Source organism: Bos indicus x Bos taurus, chromosome 12 (genome assembly GCF_003369695.1).
Source record: "Bos indicus x Bos taurus breed Angus x Brahman F1 hybrid chromosome 12, Bos_hybrid_MaternalHap_v2.0, whole genome shotgun sequence".
Lineage (NCBI taxonomy): Eukaryota > Metazoa > Chordata > Mammalia > Artiodactyla > Bovidae > Bos > Bos indicus x Bos taurus.
The window spans coordinates 31,711,551-31,735,596 of record NC_040087.1 but is presented as its reverse complement, the minus strand read 5'-3'; the positions used below and the strand labels follow the sequence as shown (position 1 = coordinate 31,735,596).

Genomic DNA, 24,046 nt, shown 5'->3' with positions numbered 1-24,046 from the left:
ATACACATATGATCAGAAAAAAACAACATTGAGATAGCACTTATCTATCACACTAGCAAAATTTTGTTGGTGAGGCTATAAGGAAATATCCACTCTCATACATTGCTGGAGGAAGGCAAACTGGTGCACCCTTCTAGGGGCGGGTCTGGAATTCACCAACACCTAATAGAACTATTACGCACTTCACCCTCTCAGCCAGCAATCCCATTTTGAGGACTATATGTCCAACAATTGACTGAACATCATTTATAATTGCAAAATATTAGAAACTACCTAAGTGCTTGCACATAGGAAAGCACTTAAGTGCTCATACACAGCAGAGTGACGGAATAAATTATGGCCCATCCACACAATCGAGGACATGCAGTTATAGAGAAGGATGAGGACAAGCTCCATGAACTGATTTGCAGTGATTTCCTAGGCAGATGCTAAGTGAAGAAAGCTAGGTTCAAAATGTTTCTACTTTCAGTTACGCTATCCTTTGGGTAACAAGGAAGGCGACTAAGACAATACACATGTATCTGCTCATTTGTGCACAAGAAATACAGGACTAATATAAAAACCTTAAGGGACTGGCTCACTACAGGAGATAGATGGGGAAAGGAGGAAACTTGGAAGTAGGGATGAAGAAGGCATGACATTTCTATGAGTATGTCTTTTATCACATAGCTTTAGCTTTCAGGACCAGAATCTTGTTTCAGATACTCACAAAATAAATCATTAACATCAACCAGGATATGGGGGAACTAAAAATGGAATGCAAACCAAGTGAACTTAACTGCATCACAAATAACTAACATAATCAGAGTGAAGGGATTGGGAAAGAAAGGAACAAACTTAAGTAACTTGGGAAAAGAATGCTTTGGATGGTATGAGGTTAAAGACAAAAAGAATTGCACACAAGTACTGTATTCCCAGGGGCTTCCCAGGGTGGCTCTAGTGGTAAAGAACCTTCCTGCCAATGCAGGAGATGTTAGAGACATGGGTTCAATCCCCAGGTCAGGAAGATCCCCTGGAAAAGAGCATGGCAACCCACTCCAATATTCTTGCCTAGGGGCATCCCATGGACAGAGAAGCCTGGAGGGCTACAGTCCATAGCGTCGCTAAGAGTTGGACATGACTGAAGAGACTTAGCACACACGCACTGTATTCTAGTTGCTAAATCTTTTTCTCACTGGGATGTGGGTAAGCAACTCTGACACACCAGCATGTGCATGCTAAGTCGCCTCAGTCATGTCCGACTCTTTGCGACCCCACGGACTGTAGTCCACCAGGCTACAGACTCTGTCCATGGGATTCTCCAGGCAAGAATACTAGAGTGGGCTGCCATTTACACCAGAAATGAATATTATTATTGAATGATAATAAAGTAAATTATTTTAGATAATGAAAGCCAGGGGTCTTACTGTCAGAGAGAGAAGTACAACTGAGGAAAGAGAGAAAGGTAGAATGAACCCTTTGGTGCTGAATTGAATCACAGTTATCAGCATGAACTCATGGTGATACATAGATAGATAGAGATGATAAAGAGATAAATATAGTGTGTATGGATGGGGGCGGCAGGTAGTATACAAGCATGTATATCCTACCTGTGTCTGCCAAGAAAACCTAGAAGCAACAATGCTCAGGAGCAATAAGCACACTCAGCTCTCAGATCTTGGTTTCTAAATACTATTCTCCATGAAACCAATGCTTCTTGGAGAAGTGGTTAGTTCCAGCGCCAACACAGGAAAAATACAAGATGAGCCTGAACTATGCTGTAGTGCCAAAAAGTAAGGGTGTGCTTCAAAAATTATGCGGACATGTTGAAAAGACACAGGAACCAAGCTGAAGTAGCTCCCAATGACCAAAGCTGGAAACATCTGAGCCCCCAAATAAAGTGTTAGTTTGGGGCTATAATCCATGCAATAAAATAAGTGTCTATAAGTCTAGACTGATTAAATAAATAACATGGAGAGAAGAGACAGCTCTTCCTCACAGAAGGATTCCAGTTAGGAACAAGTTAGGGAGTTGCTCCCTAATTCCAGTTAGGGAACAAGGGGCAAAGAAGCTCATCATCAGGAAAACATCACAGTAATAATGGTTATAGGCAAGCTCCACCAGTGGACGCCAGAATCAGTGGGGTGAAAAACGGAGGAGAAACAGAATATTTGTATCTCCCCCCAATCCTTTTTAACTACAAAGGAAAAATAGTAGCCTTGTAGGGGAGAAACTCAGGACACACCACCTTAATCTTCAAACAGAAATGATAATGATGGGAAATCTCAGATTTGAAACAATTAAGTGAATTGTGGAAACAGTAAAATAATCCTATTTTGATCCCAGGCTATACTGTGATACAGCTCAGGATGGAGTTGCTTATTTATTAGAGCTGCCTTGGTCAGCTTTGTCAACTAAAGAGTGCTTGGTTCTTCAAAAAAACCTCTGAACTATAAGAGTTTTAGAAAGATGTCTCATCTGAGAACCGTGAACTATGGAAGAAATCAAGACTGCATTTGAGAAAAGCCACTGACACCCTGATAATCCATCTCACATCGAAGCAGGAAAATACCCAGAAGGAGCGCCTTCAGCTTCAGGAAGGCGAAAGTTCAGTTTTTCTACAGTTAGGATGGTTGCTTGATGTGGTTTAGGAACTACTAGGTCCTAATACAATCCTGAATATTGCATAAGAGTACAATTTATTCTACATAAAAAAGATAATACAGAGCTTAATACTAGAAACCAAGACCAATTATCTTGGATTTTTTTAAAAAAGATTGTGATTTATAAGAAAGCACTTAAATGTGTGCAGCTATTTTCTCACATTGAAAAGACACTAAAAGTTTAAAACATCACAGCAAATAATAGTAAAATTTTTTCTTGTCTGCACTAAAATAATCATGTACACCAAATGTCTTAGTTATTAACAAGCCAATGTGTTAATGACACCAATATCTGTTAAAAATTTAAACCCAAATAAATAAGTAAATAAACAAATAAACTATACTTTTGTGCTATGTGTACTCTATAAAAGAAAACAGAGTAACTATAGCTTTGTATGAATCCTTAACTGAATAAAAACCATCAGATCAGATCAGATCAGTCACTCAGTCGTGTCCGACTCTTTGCGACCCCATGAATCGAAGCACGCCAGGCCTCCCTGTCCATCACCATCTCCCGGAGTTCACTCAAACTCACGTCCATCGAGTTGGTGATGCCATCCAGCCATCTCATCCTCAGTCGTCCCCTTCTCCTCCTGCCCCCAATCCCTCCTAGCATCAGAGTCTTTTCCAATGACTCAACTCTTCGCATGAGGTGGCCAAAGTACTGGAGTTTCAGCTTTAGCATCATTCCTTCCAAAGAACACCCAGGGCTGATCTTTAGAATGGACTGGTTGGATCTCCTTGCAGTCCAAGGGACTCTCAAGAGTCTTCTCCAACATAGAATTGGTTAATTTATGGTCACTTTTTATTGTATATAGACTTCTAATATTTTCAGTTTCTTGATCATTTAAGCTTCCTTCATTTGAGTAAACACCTAGGCTATGTTAGCTGAATAGTATTAAGAAGAGTAATGGAAAACAAGGGTGGAACTTGAAGGAGTCAGAGCCAGTCTATGGAGTGATATGCACGTCGACTGAAGTCATGAGAAGACCAAGCCAGGCTGTAAAGGATGTAGCTATGCCTCAAGAAGAATAGTCTGGGGCCTCCCTGGTGGCTCAGGGGTACAGAATCCACCTACCAAAGCAGGGGACACGGGTTCGATCCCTGGGTGGGGAAGATCCCACATGCCATGGGACAACTAAGTCTGTGTGCCACAACTGCTGAGCCTGTGCTCTGGAACCTGGGAACTGCAGCTACTGAGGCTGTGTGCCGCAACTGCTGGAGCCCGCGCGCCCTAGAGCCTGTGCTCAACAACAAGGGAAGCCCGGGCACAGCATCTAGAACAGCCCCAGACCTCTGCAACCAGAGAAAGCCCACGCAAAGCAACAGAGACTCGGTGCAGCCCAAAATTAATTGAGAAAAAGAAAAGAAAAGAAAAGTTCGGCAGCCCTATCTGAGCTGAACTGTAGAAGGAAGAAGGCACTTACAATATTATTGTGACTATGAGGGCTGGAATTAGGGAAGTGGCAGGGAGACTGGAGAATATGAGGTGGTTAAATGAGAACTAGGAAAGAAAGGAAATTGATAAGACTTGGTAACTGACCAAATGTGAGGGCAGAGAAAGGAAGCAGTCCAAAGTGAGGCTGAGCTTTCAAGCTTAGGATCTAGACGGGGCTGTAAACAGAAATCCATTAAAACAAGATGTTTGGGGAAATAGAAATGAAGTAAATTATATAGGTGGGTCTTAATGAGCAAATGGAAAAAATCTATTTATGTAAACCCAGGAGGCAGTTGGAAATTTAGAGATTCGGGGCGTGAGAGAGAAGCCTGGCTTTATTTTAAGGAGAAAAGGAAATCTTTGTTTCTTATTCATTCTGAGTATCACTGTCCTTCCAGAATCTAAGCCCAAAGACAATGTGACTCTTGTTGGGATGGAGTCCCAGGTAACAATGAGTAGAGATGCTCATCAATACCCCACATGAATGCATAGTTACTTAAATATATAAAAAGAAAAGCTCATAAGCCATAGCAAGTCTCAATAGCTTACAAAGTATGGTCTCCAGAGAAAATAGCTAAAATTTTACTATTACTTTACCATGGGATTTGATGATGATGTCCTCACTGATGAATCATTGTTTCCATGGTTGATTAAAACACACTTGATCTCAGGCAGATCTTGATTTGTAATAGTCTGGAATATCATTGTGGAAAAAACAACTGTGAAAGCAAACAAAGGCAGTGATGTTGATACATGCACACCTTAAAAAGAAAATATGTATTCATCTTACAATTAAACAAAATGTAATCAAGGGAAAGTGGCCAACAGGAAAGCATGCAGGAAGTATAATTTCACAAAAGGCAAGTCTTACTATCAATCTTGAGCAGAGGTCCTTAGAGCAGTGTTTTCCAAGGGAACATTCTTGGGGGATGGAAATATTCCTTATCTGTGCTGTTCAACAGGGTGGTCCTTAGCTGCATTTAGCATTAAGCATTTGAAGTGAGGCTAGTGCAACTGAAGACTGGTTATTTGTATACCAGCCATTTTTTTCTTCTTTATGGTTTCCTGGTGCATATACAAGTTACGTTTATGGTACAGTGTAGCCTTTTAAGCGTGTAACAGCATTATACCCAAGAATACAATGTGTATACCTTAACTAAAACATACTTTCTTGCTAAAAAATGCTAACCATCATCTGAGCCTTCAGTGAATTGTAGTCCTAACATCAAAGATCACTGATCAAAGATCACCAAAACAACTATAATAATAGTGAAAACATTTGAAATATTGTGAGAATTACCAAAACGTGACATAGAGATACAAAACGTGCAAATGCTGTTTTATCATCACATAATTTTGAATTTCCCAGTTTTCTTCTTGTAGCTGAGTTCTGGTTTCATACCACTGTGATCAGAAATATCCTGGAGAATGTTCTGAGTGAGCTTGAGAAGACTGTATATTCACTGCTGTTAGATGGCATGTTCTGTAAATGACTGTTAGGTCCACCTAGTCTAACACGTAGTTTAAGTCCGATGTTTCCTTACTGATTTTATGTCTAGATGATCTATCCTTTGTTGAAACTGGGGTACTGAGGTCCCTTTGTGTTGTTGCATTGTTATTTCTCCCTTCAGGTCTGTTAGCATTTGCTTAATTTCTTTAGGTGCTCCTATGGCAGGTGCATAAATATTTATACATGTCATATTCTCTATTGGGTGACCCTTTTTACCTCTTATGACAATCTTTGGCTAAAGTCTATTTCGTCTGATGTAAGTATAGATATCTCTACTTTTGGTTTCCATGAGCATGCAGTATCTTTTTCCATCCCTTTACTTTTAGTCTGCGTGTGTCTTTAAAACTGATTAGGAACTTCCCAGGTGGCCCAGCGGTTAAGAATCCGCCAGCCAATACAGGGGACACAGGTTTGATCTCTGGTTTGGGCAGATCCCACGTGCCTTGGAGCAGCTAAGCCTGCTAGCCCCTCCACTGAAGCCAGTGCACTCTGGAGTCCACGTACCGCAACTACTGAGCCCACGCACTACAATCAGAGAATCCATGCACTGCAATGGAAAAGATCCTGCATGCTGCAACTAAGACCCAACACAGCCAAATAAATAAAATCAATAAGTATTTTTATTTTTATTTATTTTTTTGAGCTTTTACTTCTTTATTTTATTTATTTATTTTTTAAATTTTATTTTATTTTTAAACTTTACAATATTGTATTAGTTTTGCCAAATATCAAAATGAATCCGCCACAGGTATACCTGTGTTCCCCATCCTGAACCCTCCTCCCAGGTATTCTTGGTAGCTGTTTTTTTTCTTTTAGCATTTCAAATATGTAATGCCATTCCTTTCTAGCCTACAAAGTCTCTGCTGAAAAATCTGCTGATAGTACTACAGAGGCTCTGCTGTTTTCCTTCTTGCTGCCTTTAAGATCTTCTTCTTGTCTTTAGTTTCTGACAGTGTATCTATAACGTGTCTCAGTAGGTCTCTTCACATTCATCTTATCTGGAAGTCTCTGGACTTCTTGGACCTGGATGTCTGTTGCTTATGCCCAGATGAGGGGATTTTTCAGCCATTATCTCTTTGAATAATTATTGTGTTCTTTCTCTTTCTCTTCATCTTTTGGGACCCCTATAATGACTATTAGTTTAGTGTGATGGTATCTCTTAAGTTCCTTAAACTGTCTTCACTCTTTTCTTTTTTCCCTTATTGCTCCTCTGATTGGATCAATTCCACTGCTCTGTCTTTGATCTCAGTAATTCTTCCACCACACAGTTGGTTGGTGAACTCCTTTTCTGAATTTTTCAGTTATTGTATTCTTCTTACGGAGAAGGCAATGGCACCCCACTCCAGTAATCTTGCCTCGAAAATCCCATGGACGGAGGAGCCTGGTAGGCTGCAGTCTGTGGGGTCGCTAAGAGGCGGACACGACTGAGCGACTTCACTTGACTTTTCACTATCATGCATTGGAGAAGGAAATGGCAACCCACTCCAGTGTTCTTGCCTGGAGAATCCCAGGGACGGGGAGCCTGGTGGGCTGCTGTCTATGGGGTCACACAGAGTCGGACATGACTGAAGTGACTTAGCAGCAGTAGCAGCAGCATTCTTCTTAAGCTTTCTCTCTCTGTGGAAATTCTCACTTTATTCATGTATTGTTCTCAGGGAGCATCAGTGAACATCTTTATGACTGTTAGTTTGAACTCTTTTTTAAAAAACAACTATTTATTTATTTATTTTTGGCTGCGCTGGGTCTTCTTCGCTGCCTGTGGGCTTTGTCTTGTTGCAGAGAGTGGAGGCTACTCTCCAGTCATGGTTATCAAACTTCTCATTGCAGTGGCTTCTCTTGTTGGATCATGCAGGCTCTAGAGTGCGGGCTCAGTAGTAGTTGTGACACATGGGCTCAGTTGCCTTACAGCACGTGGAATCTTCCCGAACCAGGAATGGAACCCACACCTTCTGCTTTGGCAAGGGGATTCATAACCAGTGGACCACCAGGGAAGTCCTATTTTGAACTTTTTACAGGTAAATCACTTATCTCCATTTCACTAAGGTTTGTTTCTGGAGTTTTATCTTATTCTTTTGTTTGAAACACGCTCCTTTCTTTCTTCATCATCTTTGATTATCTATGTTGGTTTCTGTGGATTAGATAAAAAGCCATATTATCCCAGTCTTCACAGAATAGCCTCTTGTAGAAGAAATCTTATCCGTCCACCCAGGCTTAGTTCTTGGTTCAGTTCAGTTCAGTTCAGTCGTTCAGTCATGTCCGACTCTTTGCAACCCCATGAACTGCAGCATGCCAGGCCTCCCTGTCCATCACTAACTCCCGGAGTTCACCCAAACTCATGTCCATCGAGTCTGTGATGCCATCCAGCTATCTCATCCTTTGTCATCCCCTTCTCCTCCTGCCCCCAATCCCTCCCAGCATCAGGGTCTTTTCCAATGAGTCAACTCTTCACATGAGGTGGCCAAAGTACTGGAGTTTCAGCTTCAGCATCAGTCCTTCTAAAGAACACCCAGGACTGATCTCCTTTAGAATGGACTGGTTGGATCTCCTTGCAGTCCAAGGGACTCTCAAGAGTCTCCTCCAACACCACAGTTCAAAAGCATCAATTCTTCGGCACTCAGCCTTCTTCACAGTCCAACTCTCACATGACCACTGGAAAAACCATAGCCTTGACTAGACAGACCTTTGTTGGCAAAGTAATGTCTCTGCTTTTGAATATGCTATCTAGGTTGGTCATAACTTTCCTTTCAAGGAGTAAGCGTCTTTTAATTCCATGGTTGCAATCACCATCTGCAGTGATTTTGGAGCCCAGAAAAATAGTCTGACACTGTTTCCACTGTTTCTGCATCTATTTCCCATGAAGTGATGGGACCGGATGCCATGATCTTTGTTTTCTGAATGTTGAGCTTTAAGCCAACTTTTTCCCTCTCCTCTTTCACTTTCATCAAGAGGTATTTTACTTCCTCTTCACTTTCTGCCATAAGGGTGGTGTCATCTGCATATCTGAGGTTCCTGATATTTCTCCCGGCAATCTTGATTCCAGCTTGTGCTTCTTCCAGCCCAGTGTTTCTCATGATGTACTCTGCATAGAAGTTAAATAAGCAGGGTGACAATATACAGCCTTGATGTACTCCTTTTCCTATTTGGAACCAGTCTGTTGTTCCATGTCCAGTTCTAACTGTTGCTTCCTGACCTGTATATGGGTTTCTCAAAAGGCAGGTCAGGTGGTCTGGTATTCCCATCTCTTTCAGAATTTTCCACAGTTTATTGTGATCCACACAGTCAAAGGCTTTGGCATAGTCAATAAAGCAGAAATAGATGTTTTTCTGGAACTCTCTTGCTTTTTTGATGATCCAGTGGATGTTGGCAATTTGATCTCTGGTTCCTCTGCCTTTTCTAAAACCATCTTGAACATCTGGAAGTTCATGTTTCATGTACTGCTGAAGTCTGGCTTGGAGAATTTTGAGCAATACTTTACTAGCATGTGAGATGAGTGCAATTGTGCAGTAGTTTGAGCATTCTTTGGCATTGCCTTTCTTTGGGATTGGAATGAAAACTGACCTTTTCCAGTCCTGTGGCCACTGCTGAGTTTTCCAAATTTGCTGGCATATTGAGTGCAGCACTTTCACAGCATCATCTTTCAGGATTTGAAATAGCTCAACTGGAATTCCATCACCTCCACTAGCTTTGTTCATAATGATGCTTTCTAAGGCCCACTTGACTTCACACTGGAGGATGTCTGGCTCTAGGTGAGTGATCACACCATCGTGATTATCTGGGTGGTGAAGATCTTTTTTGTACAGTTCTTCTGTGTATTCTTGACACCTCTTCTTAATATCTTCTGCTTCTGTTAGGTCATACCATTTATGTCCTTTATCGAACCCATCTTTGCATGAAATGTTCCCTTGGGATCTCTAATTTTCTTGAAGAGATTTCTAGTCTTTCCCATTCTGTTGTTTTCCTCTATTTCTTTGCATTGATTGCTGAGGAAGGCTTTCTTATCTCTCCTTGCTATTCTTTGGAACTCTGCATTCAGATGCTTACATCTTTCCTTTTCTCCTTTGCTTTTCACTTCTCTTCTTTTCACAGCTATTTGTAAGGCCTCCTCAGACAGCCATTTTGCTTTTTTGCATTTCTTTTCCATGGGAATGGTCTTGATCCCTGTCTCCTGTACAATGTCACAAACCTCAGTCCATAGTTCATCAGGCACTCTATCTATCAGATCTAGTCCCTTAAATCTATTTCTCACTTCCACTGTATAAGGGATTTGATTTAGGTCATATCTGAATGGTCTAGTGGTTATCCCTACTTTCTTCAATTTCAGGCTGAATTTGGCAATAAGGAGTTCTTGGTAGTTTCTTAAATTACCTTTTTTGTGCTTATTGGCTCCCAGTAGTAAGGATGTGTCATGATTTGCCCGTGTCCTGAAGGGGAGGAGACTTTATTTTCTTGGGCTCCAAAATCACTGGGAACAGTGACTGCAGCTACAAAATTAAAAGGCGATAGCTCCTTGGATGCTATGACAAATCTAGACAGCATATTAAAAAGCAGAGACATCATTTTGCTGACAGAGGTCCATATAGTCAAAGCCATGGTTTTTCCAGTAGTCATGTATGGATGCGAAAGCTGGAGCATAAAAAAGGCTGAGTGCTGAAGAACTGATGTTTTTGAATTGTGGTGCTGGCAAAGACTCTTGAGAGTCCCTTGGACCACAGGGAGATCAAACCAGTCCATCCTAAAGGAAATCAACCCTGACTATTCATTGGAAGGACGGATGCTGAAGCTGAAGATCCAGTACTTTGGCCACCTGATGAGAAGAACTCACTGGAAAAGACCCTGATGCTGGGAAAGACTGAGGGCAGGAGGAGAAGGGGCTGACAGGACGAGATGGTTGGATGGCATCACTGCGTCAATGGACATGAGTGTGAGTAAACTCTGGAAATAGTGAAGGACAGGAAAGCCTGGTGTGCTATAGCCCAAGGGGTCTCAGAGTCAGACACAACTTAGCGACCGAAAAACAACAACAACAAAGGGAAGATTTCAGTTAGTACCTAGATGCACAGTGAAGCTGAACTCTCAGGCAGTGGCTTGTAAAATACACAAGCAGACCTCTTTCAGGGAAAGAATGGGAGCTAGTGTTTGTCTGCTTTCTCTGCACTGAGCTCTAAAGGATAGTCAGTTAATAACTGTTTCTTTGTTCACTACAGACCAGTGGGACCCACAAATGCAAGTCCTGCTGGCCACCAGATCAAGGAATGTGTCCTCTAGGTGGCAGTCACAAAGGCCATGGTTTTAGACACATGTATAAGCTCCTTTCAGAGAGATACCAGAGGGCAAATGTGTAAATGGTGCATCCACCCTCCTCAGGCTCAGGCAGAATTGCAGTCAGTCCCTAGATGTATGTTAAATTAGGTTGAAAATGGACCTCTTGAAAAAGCATCAAAAATGGGCAGAAGACCTAAATAGGCATTTGTTCAAAGAGAACATAGAGATGGTCAATAGGCACATGAAAAGATGCTCAACATCGCTAATTATTAGAGAAATGTGAATCAAAACTTCACTGAAGTATCATCTCACACCCATCAGAATGGCCATCATCAAAAAGTCTACAAATAATAAATGCTGGAGCGGGTATGGAGAAAAGGGGACCCCTCTATACTGTTGGTGGGAATATAAATTGGTACAGCCACCATGGAGAACAGTATGGAGGTTAGTTAAAAAAATAAAAATAGAGGGAATGCTCCGGTGGTCCAGGGTTAGGACTCCATGCTTCCACTGTCAGGAGCCTGGGTTTGATCCCTGGTTAGAGGACTGAGATTCTGCAAGCTGCATGGAATGGCCAAAAACAAAAACCAGAGTGATCGTATGATCCCGCAATCCTACTCCTGGGCATATATCCGGACAAAATGATCATTCAAAAAGATACATTCAGCCTAATGTTCATAGGAGCACTATTTACAATAGCCAAGACACATAAGCAACCTAAATGCCCATCGACAGAGAAACAGATAAAGATGAGGTATACATATACAACGGAACATTACTTAGCCATAAAAAAGAATGAAGTAATGCCATTTGCAGCAACATGGATGGACCCAGTGATTATCATATTAAGTGAAGTATGAGACGGTGGGAGACAAATATCACATGGCATCACTTACATGTGGAATCCAAAAAATGGTACAAATGAACTCATTTACAAAACAAACAGACTCAGACACAGAAAACAAAGTATTGTTACCAAAGATGAAGGCTGGGCTAGGGATAAATTAGGAGCTTGGGATTAACAGATACACACTGCTATATATAAAGGAGAAAAACAACAAGGCTGTATTGTATAGTAGAGGGAACTATATTCATTGTCTTATAATAACCTATAGTGGAAAAAATCTGAAAAAGAATATGTATATACACGTATGTATAACTGAATTGCTTTGCTGTTCACTAGAAACTGCTACAGCATTGTAAACCAACTATACTTCAATAAAAGTTTTTTTTGTTTGTTTTTAAATAGGCCTGTTTAAGGAAAAGACTGGGAGAAGGCTGTTTCTGTCTGTTGCCTCAGCACTGAGCCTGCGGGTATAGTCACAAGGAGTCTTTGCAAACCCTTTACAAACTGTTTCTTTGTTTGCTAGGGTCTCTTGGACACAAGTCCCATTGGCTTTCAGAGCCAGGTGTTTTAGGAGTCAGTTACCTGCTGTGATAACCCCGAACTTCAGCAAGTCATTTGACCTCTTTGGGTCTCACTTTTCTCATTTGGTAAAAGAGGGCAGTAGACCCATGTAGTATAATAAATATACTTGGCTTTAGATCAAAATGTATTTGGTCTTTCCCAGACCATGCATGCATGCTCAGTCGTGTCTGATTCTTTGTTACCCCATAGACTGTAGCCCCCGGGGATCCTCTGTCCATAGGATTCTCCAGGCAAGAATACTGGAGTGAGTTGCCATTTCCACCTCTGGGGGATCTTCCCAACCCAGGGATTGAACCTGCGTTGGCAGGTGGGTTCTTTACCACTGCACCACCTAGGAAGCACTCTTTCCTGGCACAAAGCTCCTAAAATCCTTAGAATTTCCTGAGCAACAGGGGTGTCTGTTGTTACTCACAATGAGCCCCTTCTGGGCACTCCAGAGTTTATGCTAACAAGGTGACTTAGGGCGGGGTGCCTCTGCAGCCCCAGGAGCCGGGGGGTTGTCCCAAGAAAGATCCAGAGGTTGGAGGGGTGAGGCTGAAAGCTGACCCGTGGGCAAACAGGGAGGGAAGTGTGCTAATTAAACTCTGTAACAATTCTTGAACTAAGAGATCCAGTGAGCTTCCGGATTGGTGAACTGGATGACATTCCGAGCCCTCCCCACACCGCTTGCCTTGCCCTCTGTATCTCTTCCACTTGGCTATCCTGGAGTTATATCCTTTCATCATAAAACGGTAATCTAGCAAGCAAATTGTTTTTCTGAATTCTGTGAGCTGTTCCAGCAAAGTCATCAAAGTCAAGGAGGGGGTCCTGGGAACCTCTGACTTACAGCCTGTGCTGGTGGCAACCTGGACTTGACACTGACATCTGATGGGGGTCAAGAGGGCTCTGAGCCCTTAACCTGTGGGCTCTGATGCTATCTCCGGGGAGAGAGTGTCAGAATTGAGTTAAACTGTAGGACATCCAATTGGTTCCCAAGAACTGCTTGGTGTGGGGAACTCTCCCATCCCATATACATGGAGGCCAGCGGAGCCAGGAGTGGTCAGTGTGAGTCCAGGGAAGGAGACTTGTGTGCTCTTCTTTGCACCTGGGACACTCTCATCGCTGTCGTCTCGCCAGTCTCTGCTCTTTCTCATGATTTTAATAAACGACAGTCCATTTGCTCAGGAGTTTCAAATCCATACCTCCTATGTGTACGGCTATATATCTGGGTGGCCCCCAGGAACCTTACACTCAGACTGAACTCCCCCCTTTCTTCCTCCCCCCACCCCCTCCTCTGTTAGTGCCAGCACACCCACTGTCCCCAAAGCCAGAAGTCACTTTCAACTCCTCCCTCTCCCCCACTTCCCATCATCCAGGCAGCTGCCAAGCCATGACATTTTGACCTCCGGATAATCCCCACATCTCTGCATGGCCCTGCCTCTCTTCCACCACTGCCCCAACTCCAGTCCTTGTCGCGTCTGGCCTGGCCGACTGCCAACTGCTTCCTCGCTGTCCTCTCTGCCATGTCTTGTCTGCCTGACATCCATCCTCGACACAGACCCCAAAACTGTCCTTCTGGAGTACATGTCAGTGCTCCGACATGCTGTCACTCCTTGCCTTCAAACCCTAAACAGCCTACAGCACTGGTCCTTACCCTTCTTGAGACACAGACCACACTGAAAAATCTGAGGAAAGCAATTAACCCTCACACACACACAAACACACACACACACTATACACACACACACAATATACACATACATTCATACACATAACACACCAACACACACACACACAAACACATACAATACACACACACGATATACACACACATACACACACATACACAAACACACACAATATATACACATACATTCATACACATAACACACCAATACACACACGAACACAATACACACACAATACATACACATACACACAAACACACATATACACACAAACACAATATATACACACATACACACAATACACACAGAGACATACACACACACACACAATATATACAAACACATACACACACATATACACACAATACACACACACCCCAAAGAACACAATGGATCCCCTGAATTCCCTCCAGAGACTCTTGGGCCACAGGAGAACATCCAGGTCCTTTATCACACCACTAAAACACTCCTTACACATCACACACATCTGAGCCTCTGGAAGCTACCCATTGAACAGGCTTCATTTTCTGAGTTGACACCTTCGTAGATGAGAATTCCCTGATCCTGGGGGCCTTTTACATTGTGCCTCAGCAACTCAGGACGGAATTATGGAGTCCGTCTGCTCCGTGATTCTGACTTCTCTACTGTTCTCTTCACTGTCCTGTTTGCCTGGAAAGTCCTTATTCTCCCCTTCGCCTGTCAAGCCTTACCTTTCTTTTATTTATTTACTTGGCTGTGCTGGATCTTAGTTGGGGCATGTGAACAGTTGGTCGTGGCATGTAGGATCTAGTTCCCCGACCCGGGATTAAACCTGGGGCCTCTGCATTGGGAGCACTAAATCTCAGTCACTGGACCACTAGGGAAGCACCTAAGTCTTAACTTTCTAATCAAGACTTGACATCACCTCTTCTGGGAAGCCTTGCCTGATTTTCTCAGTCTGTATTGGAGGCTCAACCTCGGTCCTTATTTCTAAAATTACACCGCAGTTTTCCTTTTACATGCTTACCCTGTGCCACCAACACCCCCAACATTAGACTGTGAGCAGGAATCTGAACTATGTGGCACCTGGCTGGCCCACATGGTGCTCCCAAGGGTCCAAGAAGGCAAGGAGAGAAACCATGTAACTAAATCCTGACGATTCCTTCCAACTTGAGGCATCTCTCTTTCTGCAAAGCACCTGTCTGACAGGGGATGAAGCTGCACTCTACAGGTATTATCTGATGAAGCGGTAAGATATTGCTTATCTCCCTTCCACAAATGAGGAGCTTAAGTGCAGAGACATTTCTGGCCAGAATAAAGAACTCAGGTTTTCTGACTGTGTTGCTCACCCTAACACATTCAACTGCATCATCTCCAAGAACAGAACCCCTAATATTAGGAACATTGTAACTCAAATAGCAAAGCAGCGGAAGACTGAATTCAATGGGTATGTAACAATCAAAACACACTGGTTTCGGGCTTCTCTGGTAACTTGGTGGTCAAGAATCTGCAGGAGACACGGGTTCAATCCTTAATCTGGGAAGGACCCACGTGTGGAGGAGCAGCTAAGACCGTGCTCTGCAACTACTGAGTCAGTATTCTAGAGCCCGGGAGCCACAACCACTGAGCCCACTGCCACGAGTACTGAACTCAAGCGCCTAGAGTCCGAGCTTTAGAACAAAAGAAGCCATGGTGATGAGAAGCCCGTGCACCCACAACTAGAGCGTAGCTGCAACTCAAGAAAAAAAGCCCGAGCAGCAAGGAAGATCCAGCACAGCCAAAAAAAATAAATCAAAGTTTTAAAAAACATAATGGTTTAAAGAAATAATGACAATATCCTGTTTTAAAGTAGGCTGCAAATAATTTTATGGCAGATTCTTGGCTACCAATGGACTTACAATGACAGCAGTGAAAAAATACTTTTACTGTTTAACCTAAAAAAATAATAATAGTTCCTCTTTTGGATCTTATGCAATTCCTCTAGCCACAAAAGAACAGTGTGTGTGTACTTTATATTATTTTTAAATTTCCTCTACATGTGATGGGACCCATTGAACAGAATTGCGTGATTCCAACTAACGATCATCAGAGGGTTCTACAAAAGCTATTATCACTTGAGGACTTAAGGATGATCTAGCCATAGAGGTAATTCAATCACATATACGTAAATCTCACAGACCCCCAAACAACAGAAAAACCCTCAGCCATAGAACTATGGCCACCTAAGATAAAGCTAAGACATTTTTGGAAATCAATATTTGAAAAATAATAAGATCACAAAATCATCTTGATGAAAACCAAAAGCTTTATTCAGTCTTGTGAGATTCACAAGACTTTGCTATTTTGGAGTGAACAGCAAAGGGTACAGCATCGTAGCAAGAACAAGCTAAGCAAATTAAAAATGAGGCCAAGCTAGTTTCCAGCCCCTCGATTTCCCTCCCCCAAGTTCTTATTCCTCTCCTCTTCAAGGTCCTTTTCAAAATCAAGAACAATGATAAAATACAATACTTTTGAGATTATTATTATTTTTAAACCAAATCAGAATCTTGACCCAAAGATTAAGGCAATATCTGGTGGCTATTTGAAGATTCAGAGAGATCACAATCTTGAACACTGACAAGGGCTCTGGTCACATCGCTTCCTGAGTTTCATTAGAGGATGAAAAAGATGAGGGGAATAAAAGGAATTGCAGAGAAAGTCATGAAGCTGAGCCATCCTGTGGGCGTCTCAATTGAGCAGGGATGCTCTCTGGGGAGGAAAATGCAGCCAACAAATTTGTTCAAAGAACCATTTGGAAAATTGCTTCTTCCTAGAATCTTAAAAAAATAAATGGCCATATTTCATTCTGGAACAGTCCATTTTAAAAATTTCAAATGGAAGAGTCTTTTCATCCTCACAACCATTAAATCCAGTAATATCCATGTTTAAGTAGTCTTAGGCTACAAAATGGAGAAGCCGATGGCACCCCACTCCAGTACTCTTGCCAGGAAAATCCCATGGACGGAGAAGCCTGGTGGGCTGCAGTCCATGGGGTCGCTAAGAGTCGGACACAACTGAGCGACTTCACTTTCACTTTTCACTTTCATGCATTGGAGAAGGAGATGGCAACCCACTCCAGTGTTCTTGCCTGGAGAATCCCAGGGACGGGAGCCTAGTGGGCTGCCATCTGTGGGGTCACAAAGAGTCGGACACGACTGAAGTGACTTAGCAGCAGCAGCAGCAGGCAACGAAAATCTTGGGATTCACGCTATTTTTCTCCTACAGATATCTATGGATCATGACAACTGTATTGGAAGGTTTAAACAACTGAAAGCAAACTTTGTGCTGAAATGTTTTCTTGGAGAAAGGCAATGACCATGCATTTTTAAAATAGAATTGAATTAACTATTTATATGTAAGTTCCCCCGTCCCCATCTTTTTCATCTTTGTACCCTCATGGTGCCTAGCACTGAAATAGGTGTTCAATAAAAGTTTGTCAAATAAATTTCTTTTTCTTCTTCATGGAGGCTCCCTCTTCATCTTTTTACCCCCCTGGAATATAAATGTCTTCCTCTCCCATACTTAAGATCTCATTACCTAACTGTTCTTCAGTTAAGCAACAGGAAACTTCAACAAGAACGAAATCTTTACTGATAACTAAAGGGTTAATGAAAGTGCCTTCTTAGTTATAAAAAGTGGAGCCAAGTAGTTAATAATGAAACCTAAGAGGATAATTTACTATAGATCCATTCGAAGTAACCAAGAAGAAATGAACAGCCAGTCTAAACTTGAAGGATAGCATGGATTAGAATGAGGCTTTTAGGATGAAAGGGTATCTTAACACCAGGTCACCAGGTCTGGTGTCCCCATCCAATCCAAACTTTACTGGGCATCCCTTCCGTCTACCTCCTTCTGAGTTGGTTCCCCTTAGGCTACCAGGTCACAAGCAAACAAAGTAAGATAAGCATCAAGATCAAAGGATGTCAACTAAATGTGGAGGTCAAAGCTCTGAATATGAATTTCCTGACACTAATGAGAGAAACAGTTATCACAGTTACTGAGATCCTGAAATCTTGCTCCTAGCTATGATCAGTACAGAATGCAATTAGGGCCATGAAGAGTCTGTGTCCACTCTTTAAGCACTACTTAGAAAACCTAATCATTCTTCTTGAAAGGTAGACCTTACAGTATAAGGGAAATGGGAATGGCATCTGATAATTCGATGTAGTTAGAGCTTTTTTTTAACATTTAAAGTCCTTGTTTTTTAGCCTCTCACTTTATGTTGCTTCATTCAAGGAAGTCTGTAATGGCAAGTCTTGGCAAAGATGTGACAAGGAGCTCCATACGCTGTTAGCGGGAAGGCAAACTGGTGCAACCACTTCAGAAAACTGCTGGACAATATCTACCAAAACTGACATGTGCCTTTCTCTACAATCTAGGAATTTGATTTGAGGGTATCATCCAAAGAGAAATGAGTATTTCTGTCCCCAACCATGTAAAAGAGTACTCACAGCAGTCTTATACTCTTCACTACACAAAATTGGAGACACACAAAGTGTTCTTCAACAATAGAATGGATAGATTGCATAGTCTAGTCATACTAAGGAAATAGCACCTAGCAATTGAAAACAAAAACAAAAACAAAAAAACCACAGTTATTAAGAACAAAGTTGAATCTCATAATCACAATGCTGAGTGAAAGAAACTGGACATTAAAAAAAGAAACATAATAATGGTTTGGTTTACATGTAGTTCAAAAAAACAGGAAAAACCATGGAATCAGAGGTCAGAATAGTAAATGTGACTAAACCAGTGTGATTCTAATAAAATTCAAACCACTTTTTTTCCTCTCTAAAAAAAGTCAGAATAGTGGCTACCTTGGGGGAGGGGGTGGAGTTCGAATTGCTCTTTATCTTCATGAAATAATGATTAGGCAGGTACCTGTGTATATAAAGGGCTTCCCTGGTGGTTCAGCTGGTCAAGAATCTGCCTGCAATGCCGGAGACCTGGGTTCCATCCCTGGGCTGGGAAGATCCCTTGGAGAAAGGAAAGGTTACCCACTCCAGTATTCTGGCCTGGAGAATTCCATGGACTGTATAGTCCATGGGGTTGCAAAGAGTCGGACACGACTGAGTGACTTTCATTTCACTCACTGTGTATATAAAACTTAATGGAGTTGTACTATTAAGATGTGTGCATATTTTCTATCTGTGAATTATGCCTCATTTAGAAAAATCTGGAGAGAGATGTAGGAATTTCTGAGATTGTCCTGAAATATAAAAGAATTCAATGCAGCTTATATACACTTGCATGTACTGATGTTTATACTTTCCCAAAGCCTTTGTATGTGACTGAAAAACCCACTTACCACTTCAGGTTATACATTAACAGAAAGCTAACTTCTTGTAATAGACTCTGAAAAACATATTGTACTGTACATTTAAAATGTACATATTTACCAATTAACAGAGATGTTTAGGAAATGCAAGATGCTTTTCTACTCTTTTCCCCCTTATGTTTTAACTCTATAATTCTGAATTATTTGAAACAAAAGCTACTGGAAATAATTCCTGCACGTCTATACTGCAAGTATTTTCTCCATGGACCACGGAAGATGCAAGACAGACTGCTAGGGTCTGGGAGCTGGAGAAGACACAGCCAGACTCCCTCCGTGGACAGAGCAGGACAGGCCCGCCAGGGGCAGTGAGTGATTATCCCCCAAGGCTGCAGAACTAGGACACGATCCGAGGCTTCCTGGCCCCCCAAACTCTGCCTCCTTCACCCTAAACGCAAATCAACCCTCTCCTCTTTCCAAACAGATGAACTGGATCTAAAGAGGATTTTTTTTTTCCCGGTAACAATTATGCTATCCAGATTATTTGGGAACAGTCAGCTGAGTCCTTGAAAAGCCTCTTGGGGTTTAACGCCAGGATAAAAATCGAGTACAAGAGGAGGGGGCAGCGGGTATTTTAAGATGTAAATCCCGTTTGCATAATATTTTCCAAAGTATCTATTCATTGATCCAGTCGACATTCGGCGGGGTGGGTGGTCGTTACCCGAGATGACTCGCTTTGGGGAGAACCCGGGCGCCTTTTCCCATCAGAGTTCACTCCCGACATCAAAACCTCAAAAGAAGAGTTGGAGACGCCACCCAGGAGTCTGCGGTACCGGGGTCGGCGCACGCAAGGTCCGGGTCCCCCGGCGCCCAGCTCGGGGCCGCAGACTCGGGCGGCTGGCCCAGAACCCGGGCGCGCCGGGCGGGCTGACGGGCGGGGCGGCCCGGGCCCCGCAGGCACCGATTCGGCGAGGCCGCCCGCGGGGTCGGGGCGGCCGGTGGGGACCGCGGCCCCGAGCCCGAGCGGCGACGCGAGACCAGCGGGAGGAGAACGCGGGGTGGGCCCGGCCGGGGCCGCGGGTGACTTCAGGGCGAGTCGGGAGGGCGCGGAAGAGGGGAGGGGCGCGGGAGCGAGAGACGGAGCCGGGCGGGGAGGCGCGCGGCGGCGGGGACGGAGGAGGCGCGCACCCGGTGCCGGCGCTGGGTGGGGGCCGGGGGCCGCGGGGGCTCGAGCGGGCGAGCGGGGCCTTACCGAGCAGCGGCAGCCGGCCGCCCAGGCGCGCCAACGCCGGCATGGCCTCCGGAGCCCGGGGTCCCCAGGCCTCACCGGCCCAGCCCTGCGATGCCGCCCTTCGCGGCGCGCCCCGCGCTGCAGGTGGCTCGCTTAAGGATGCGCGTCACCGACCGCAAATTCCCTCGGACTGGTGCAAAGTGGAAAGGGGGGGAGCATCCCTCTCCCCACCCGCAGGGGCTGTGCCGGGGCGCCGGTGCCTGGCGCAGCGCTGCGGCCGAGCCCACGTGCCCGCCGTGGTCCGCAGCCCGCGCTCCGCCGCGCCCGGGGCTCCCCGACTGTGAGGGGGAGACTGGGCGCGGTTCCGCCGGGGAGGTCGCAGGGGCTCGGCGGCCCCCGGCCGGGGAGGAGGCATGGCCAGAGCTGCCTGCTCCCTCCACCCCCCGCCCCGCCGGGAGTCCCGGAACCCTCTCGATGAGCGTGGGGACAGCTGAAGCCAGCCACCGTCCACCTCGCGCGCGAGAGGCTTTGAGGCCGCAGGGTGAGCGCTACAGCCGCGCGGCACGCGGACGCCCCAGGCTGGCGCGCGGGCAAGCCGAGGGTCGCGGTCCACGCTGGGTGGATCCTAACTGCGGACCCACGTTCTTTGTCCCCCCCGCCCCGCTCCATCTCCTAGGATGCACAGGATGCAGTCCACAGCGGCAGCAAGAAAAACAGGCTCGGTTTCAGTGTCAACCAAGGCAATCAGGGAAGCTAACATCAGCCATAGAAACAAAAGCAAAACACAGGTCATCTCGGGCTTTGATTTCTGCACTCGTAATTCTTGTTCTTCATTGCATAATATTTCTACTTGAAATTATTTCCTTTGCAATAAGTTGAAGATTGGAAAGCCCAGGATGTTGGCTCTGAGTCTTCCCTTAACCAGCCCTTGACCTTCACAAAGCCACTCATCCATCCTCTGAGAGTTCCCCCTTACCCGCCCCCCCCCCCCCCCCCCGCCCACCCCTTGCTCACCAGTAATGGAGTGGAATGGACCACGCGGCTTATAATGTCTCCAAGTTCTAGCGATTCCATGCTTTTCATTATTTCAATCTTGCTGTAATCTAGCGTGATAATTGACGTGCATTCTTGGCCAGACAGTCCTTTTCCTCAGCTGTAGCCTAGAGTAGGAAAATTTTCTCTCCTAGAGCATGACAGAAACTTGAAATGTGGTGCAGCCACTGTGGAAAACAGCGTGACAGTTTCTCCAAAAATTAAAAATAGAATTACCGTATGATCCAGCAATTGCAATGTTGGGTGTATACCCAAAGGAACGGAAAGCAGGGTGATGAAAAGATGGTCTGTACAACCATATTCTAGGAACATTTTTAACAAAACCCAAAAGATGAAAGCAACCCACACGTCCATCATAGATTAATGGATAAACAAAATCCAGTGAATGGATAAAAATGGTATATACATACAATTGGGACGTCCCTGGTGGCTCAGCGGCAAAGAATCCACCTGCCAATGCAGGAGACATGAGTTTGATCCCTGGTCTGGGAAGATTCCCCTGAAGAAGAAAATGGCAACCCACTCCAGTATTCTTGCCTGGAAAGTCCCATGGAACCTGGCATGCTACAGTTTATGAGGTGGTAAATAGTCAGACACGAACAACAACAATAGTTAGCGACCGAACAACAACATAATACAGCTAGGATCTTATTCAGCTTTAGAAAGGAAAGACATGCTTTTTTTTTTTTTTTTTTAGGAAAGACATTCTGACACATGCTACAACGTGGATGAACCTTGAGGGCATGTTAAGTGCAATAAGCCAGCGACAAAAAAACAGACACAGGTTCTATCCATATGAGTTCCCTAAAGTAGTCAAATTCTCGAGGCAGGAAGAATGGTTGGGTTGGGATGGGGGCTGGGGAGATGCGGAATGGAGATGGGAATGGAGAGTTGTTGTGTGGTGGGGACAGAGTTTCAGTTTTGCAAGATGAAGAGAGTTCTGGAGATTGGTTGCACAATAGTGTGCATGTATTTAACACAATTGTACACATAAAAATGTTTAAGATAGTAACTTTTATGTTATGTACATTTTACCACAATTGAAAGTTAAAAAAACTTTTTTTTAAAGCATCTGTCTTCAGTCAGACAGAACTAGAGAAAGAGACATTAAGTTCAGTGAGACATGAATAGAAGTGGTGAAGCAGGCTGGTGATGGGAAGAAGAGTGGGCTAGCAAGCCTTCCAATTGCCAAGATCCAAGGCATTACCTTTATTTATAGCTTGATCACTGCTTTCAAGGAAACTGATGGTTACAAGTTTGCAACAGATCAGCTTGGGTGGAGCACTGTTCAAGGACACAAAATCAAATCAATAGTGCTGCTTTGTCAAAGAATCTTAGGTACACTGCAGAAAACTGTGAGAATGGAAGCGGGAGAAACATGAATGACTTCTTTGCACTCCTGATTCTCCCTGGAAATTGTTGGAGAAAAATAATTCTAGAAAGAGCAAATTTTATACACTGAAAATCTTGGAGTATGAGGTATAGTCTAACATTTTAAATTTTTTTAATTTTTAATTTATTTTTTAAAATTTATTTTACTGACGTGTAGTTGATTTGCAGTGTTGCTTTAATTTCTGCTGTACAGCGGAGTGGTTCAGGTATACATACATATGGTGGTGGTGGTTTAGTCACTAAATTGTGTCTGACTCTTGTGACCCCATGGACTGTAGCCTGCCAGTCTCCTCTGTCCATGGGATTCTCCAGGCAAGAATACTAGAGTGGGTTGCCATTTCCTTCTCCAGGGGGATCTTCCCAACCCAGGTCTCCTGCGTTGCAGGCAGATTCTTTACCAACTGACCTACGATGGAAGCCCCTATACACACATATATATGTATACATTCTTCTTTTATTCTTTTCCATTATGACTTATCACAGGATGTGGAATATAGTTCCCTGGGCTATACAATAGGATAGCCCAGGGAACTATATTTTTGTTTATCTCTTCTGCATATAGTGGTTTGCACCCGGTAATCCCAACCTCCCAATCCTCCCCTCCTCCTTCCCCCTCCCCCTAGGCTAACATGTAGAAGGTGAGGTGATGCCAGTCGATCATTTCCAGAAGTGTACCCAGAGTTCTGTCTAGTATGATACCTAATTTATTTGTCACAGTGACACTCAAGGAAGCTAGTCCAACATTATCTGGAGTCCTGCTGCTGCTGCTGCTAAGTCACTTCAGTCGTGTCCGACTCTGTGCGACCCCATAGACGGCAGCCCACCAGGCTCCCCCATCACTGGGATTCTCCAGGCAAAAACACTGGAGTGGGTTGCCATTTCCTTCTCCAATGAGTGAAAGTGAAGTCTCTCAGTCGTATCTGACCCTTAGAGACCCCATGGACTGCAGCCTACCAGGCTCCTCCATCCATGGGATTTTCCAGGCAAGAGTACTGGAGTGGGGTGCCATTGGAGTCCTAGATTGCACAATTAGTCATGCACACTGTTGTATAAAATTTTGGTTCCAGAGCCTGTGACCTGAAGCAACCAGGAGGAATGAGATGAAGGGAGAAATGGGAGAAGAATGAGC

The 24,046-nt window shown here is 43.9% G+C and overlaps 1 protein-coding gene across 2 annotated transcripts in view; it reads right to left on the bottom strand.

Annotated features, from left to right (window-relative positions):
• Positions 1 to 21,680, bottom strand: part of FLT3 (fms related tyrosine kinase 3) — a 69,937-nt gene extending 48,257 nt beyond the window's left edge. Inside the window, exons 1-2 of one of the 2 annotated variants that reach the window (XM_027557519.1) lie at positions 21,487 to 21,680; positions 4,678 to 4,799 (exon numbers count right to left, since the gene is read on the bottom strand). In XM_027557519.1, the coding sequence (XP_027413320.1) occupies positions 4,678 to 4,785 (108 nt within the window). In that variant the 5' untranslated portion in view covers positions 4,786 to 4,799; positions 21,487 to 21,680. Of the gene's footprint in view, positions 1 to 4,677; positions 4,800 to 20,493; positions 20,666 to 21,486 lie in introns of those variants that run through there. The other variant, XM_027557518.1, reaches the window with a different exon arrangement.
• Positions 21,681 to 24,046: the final 2,366 nt, after the last annotated feature.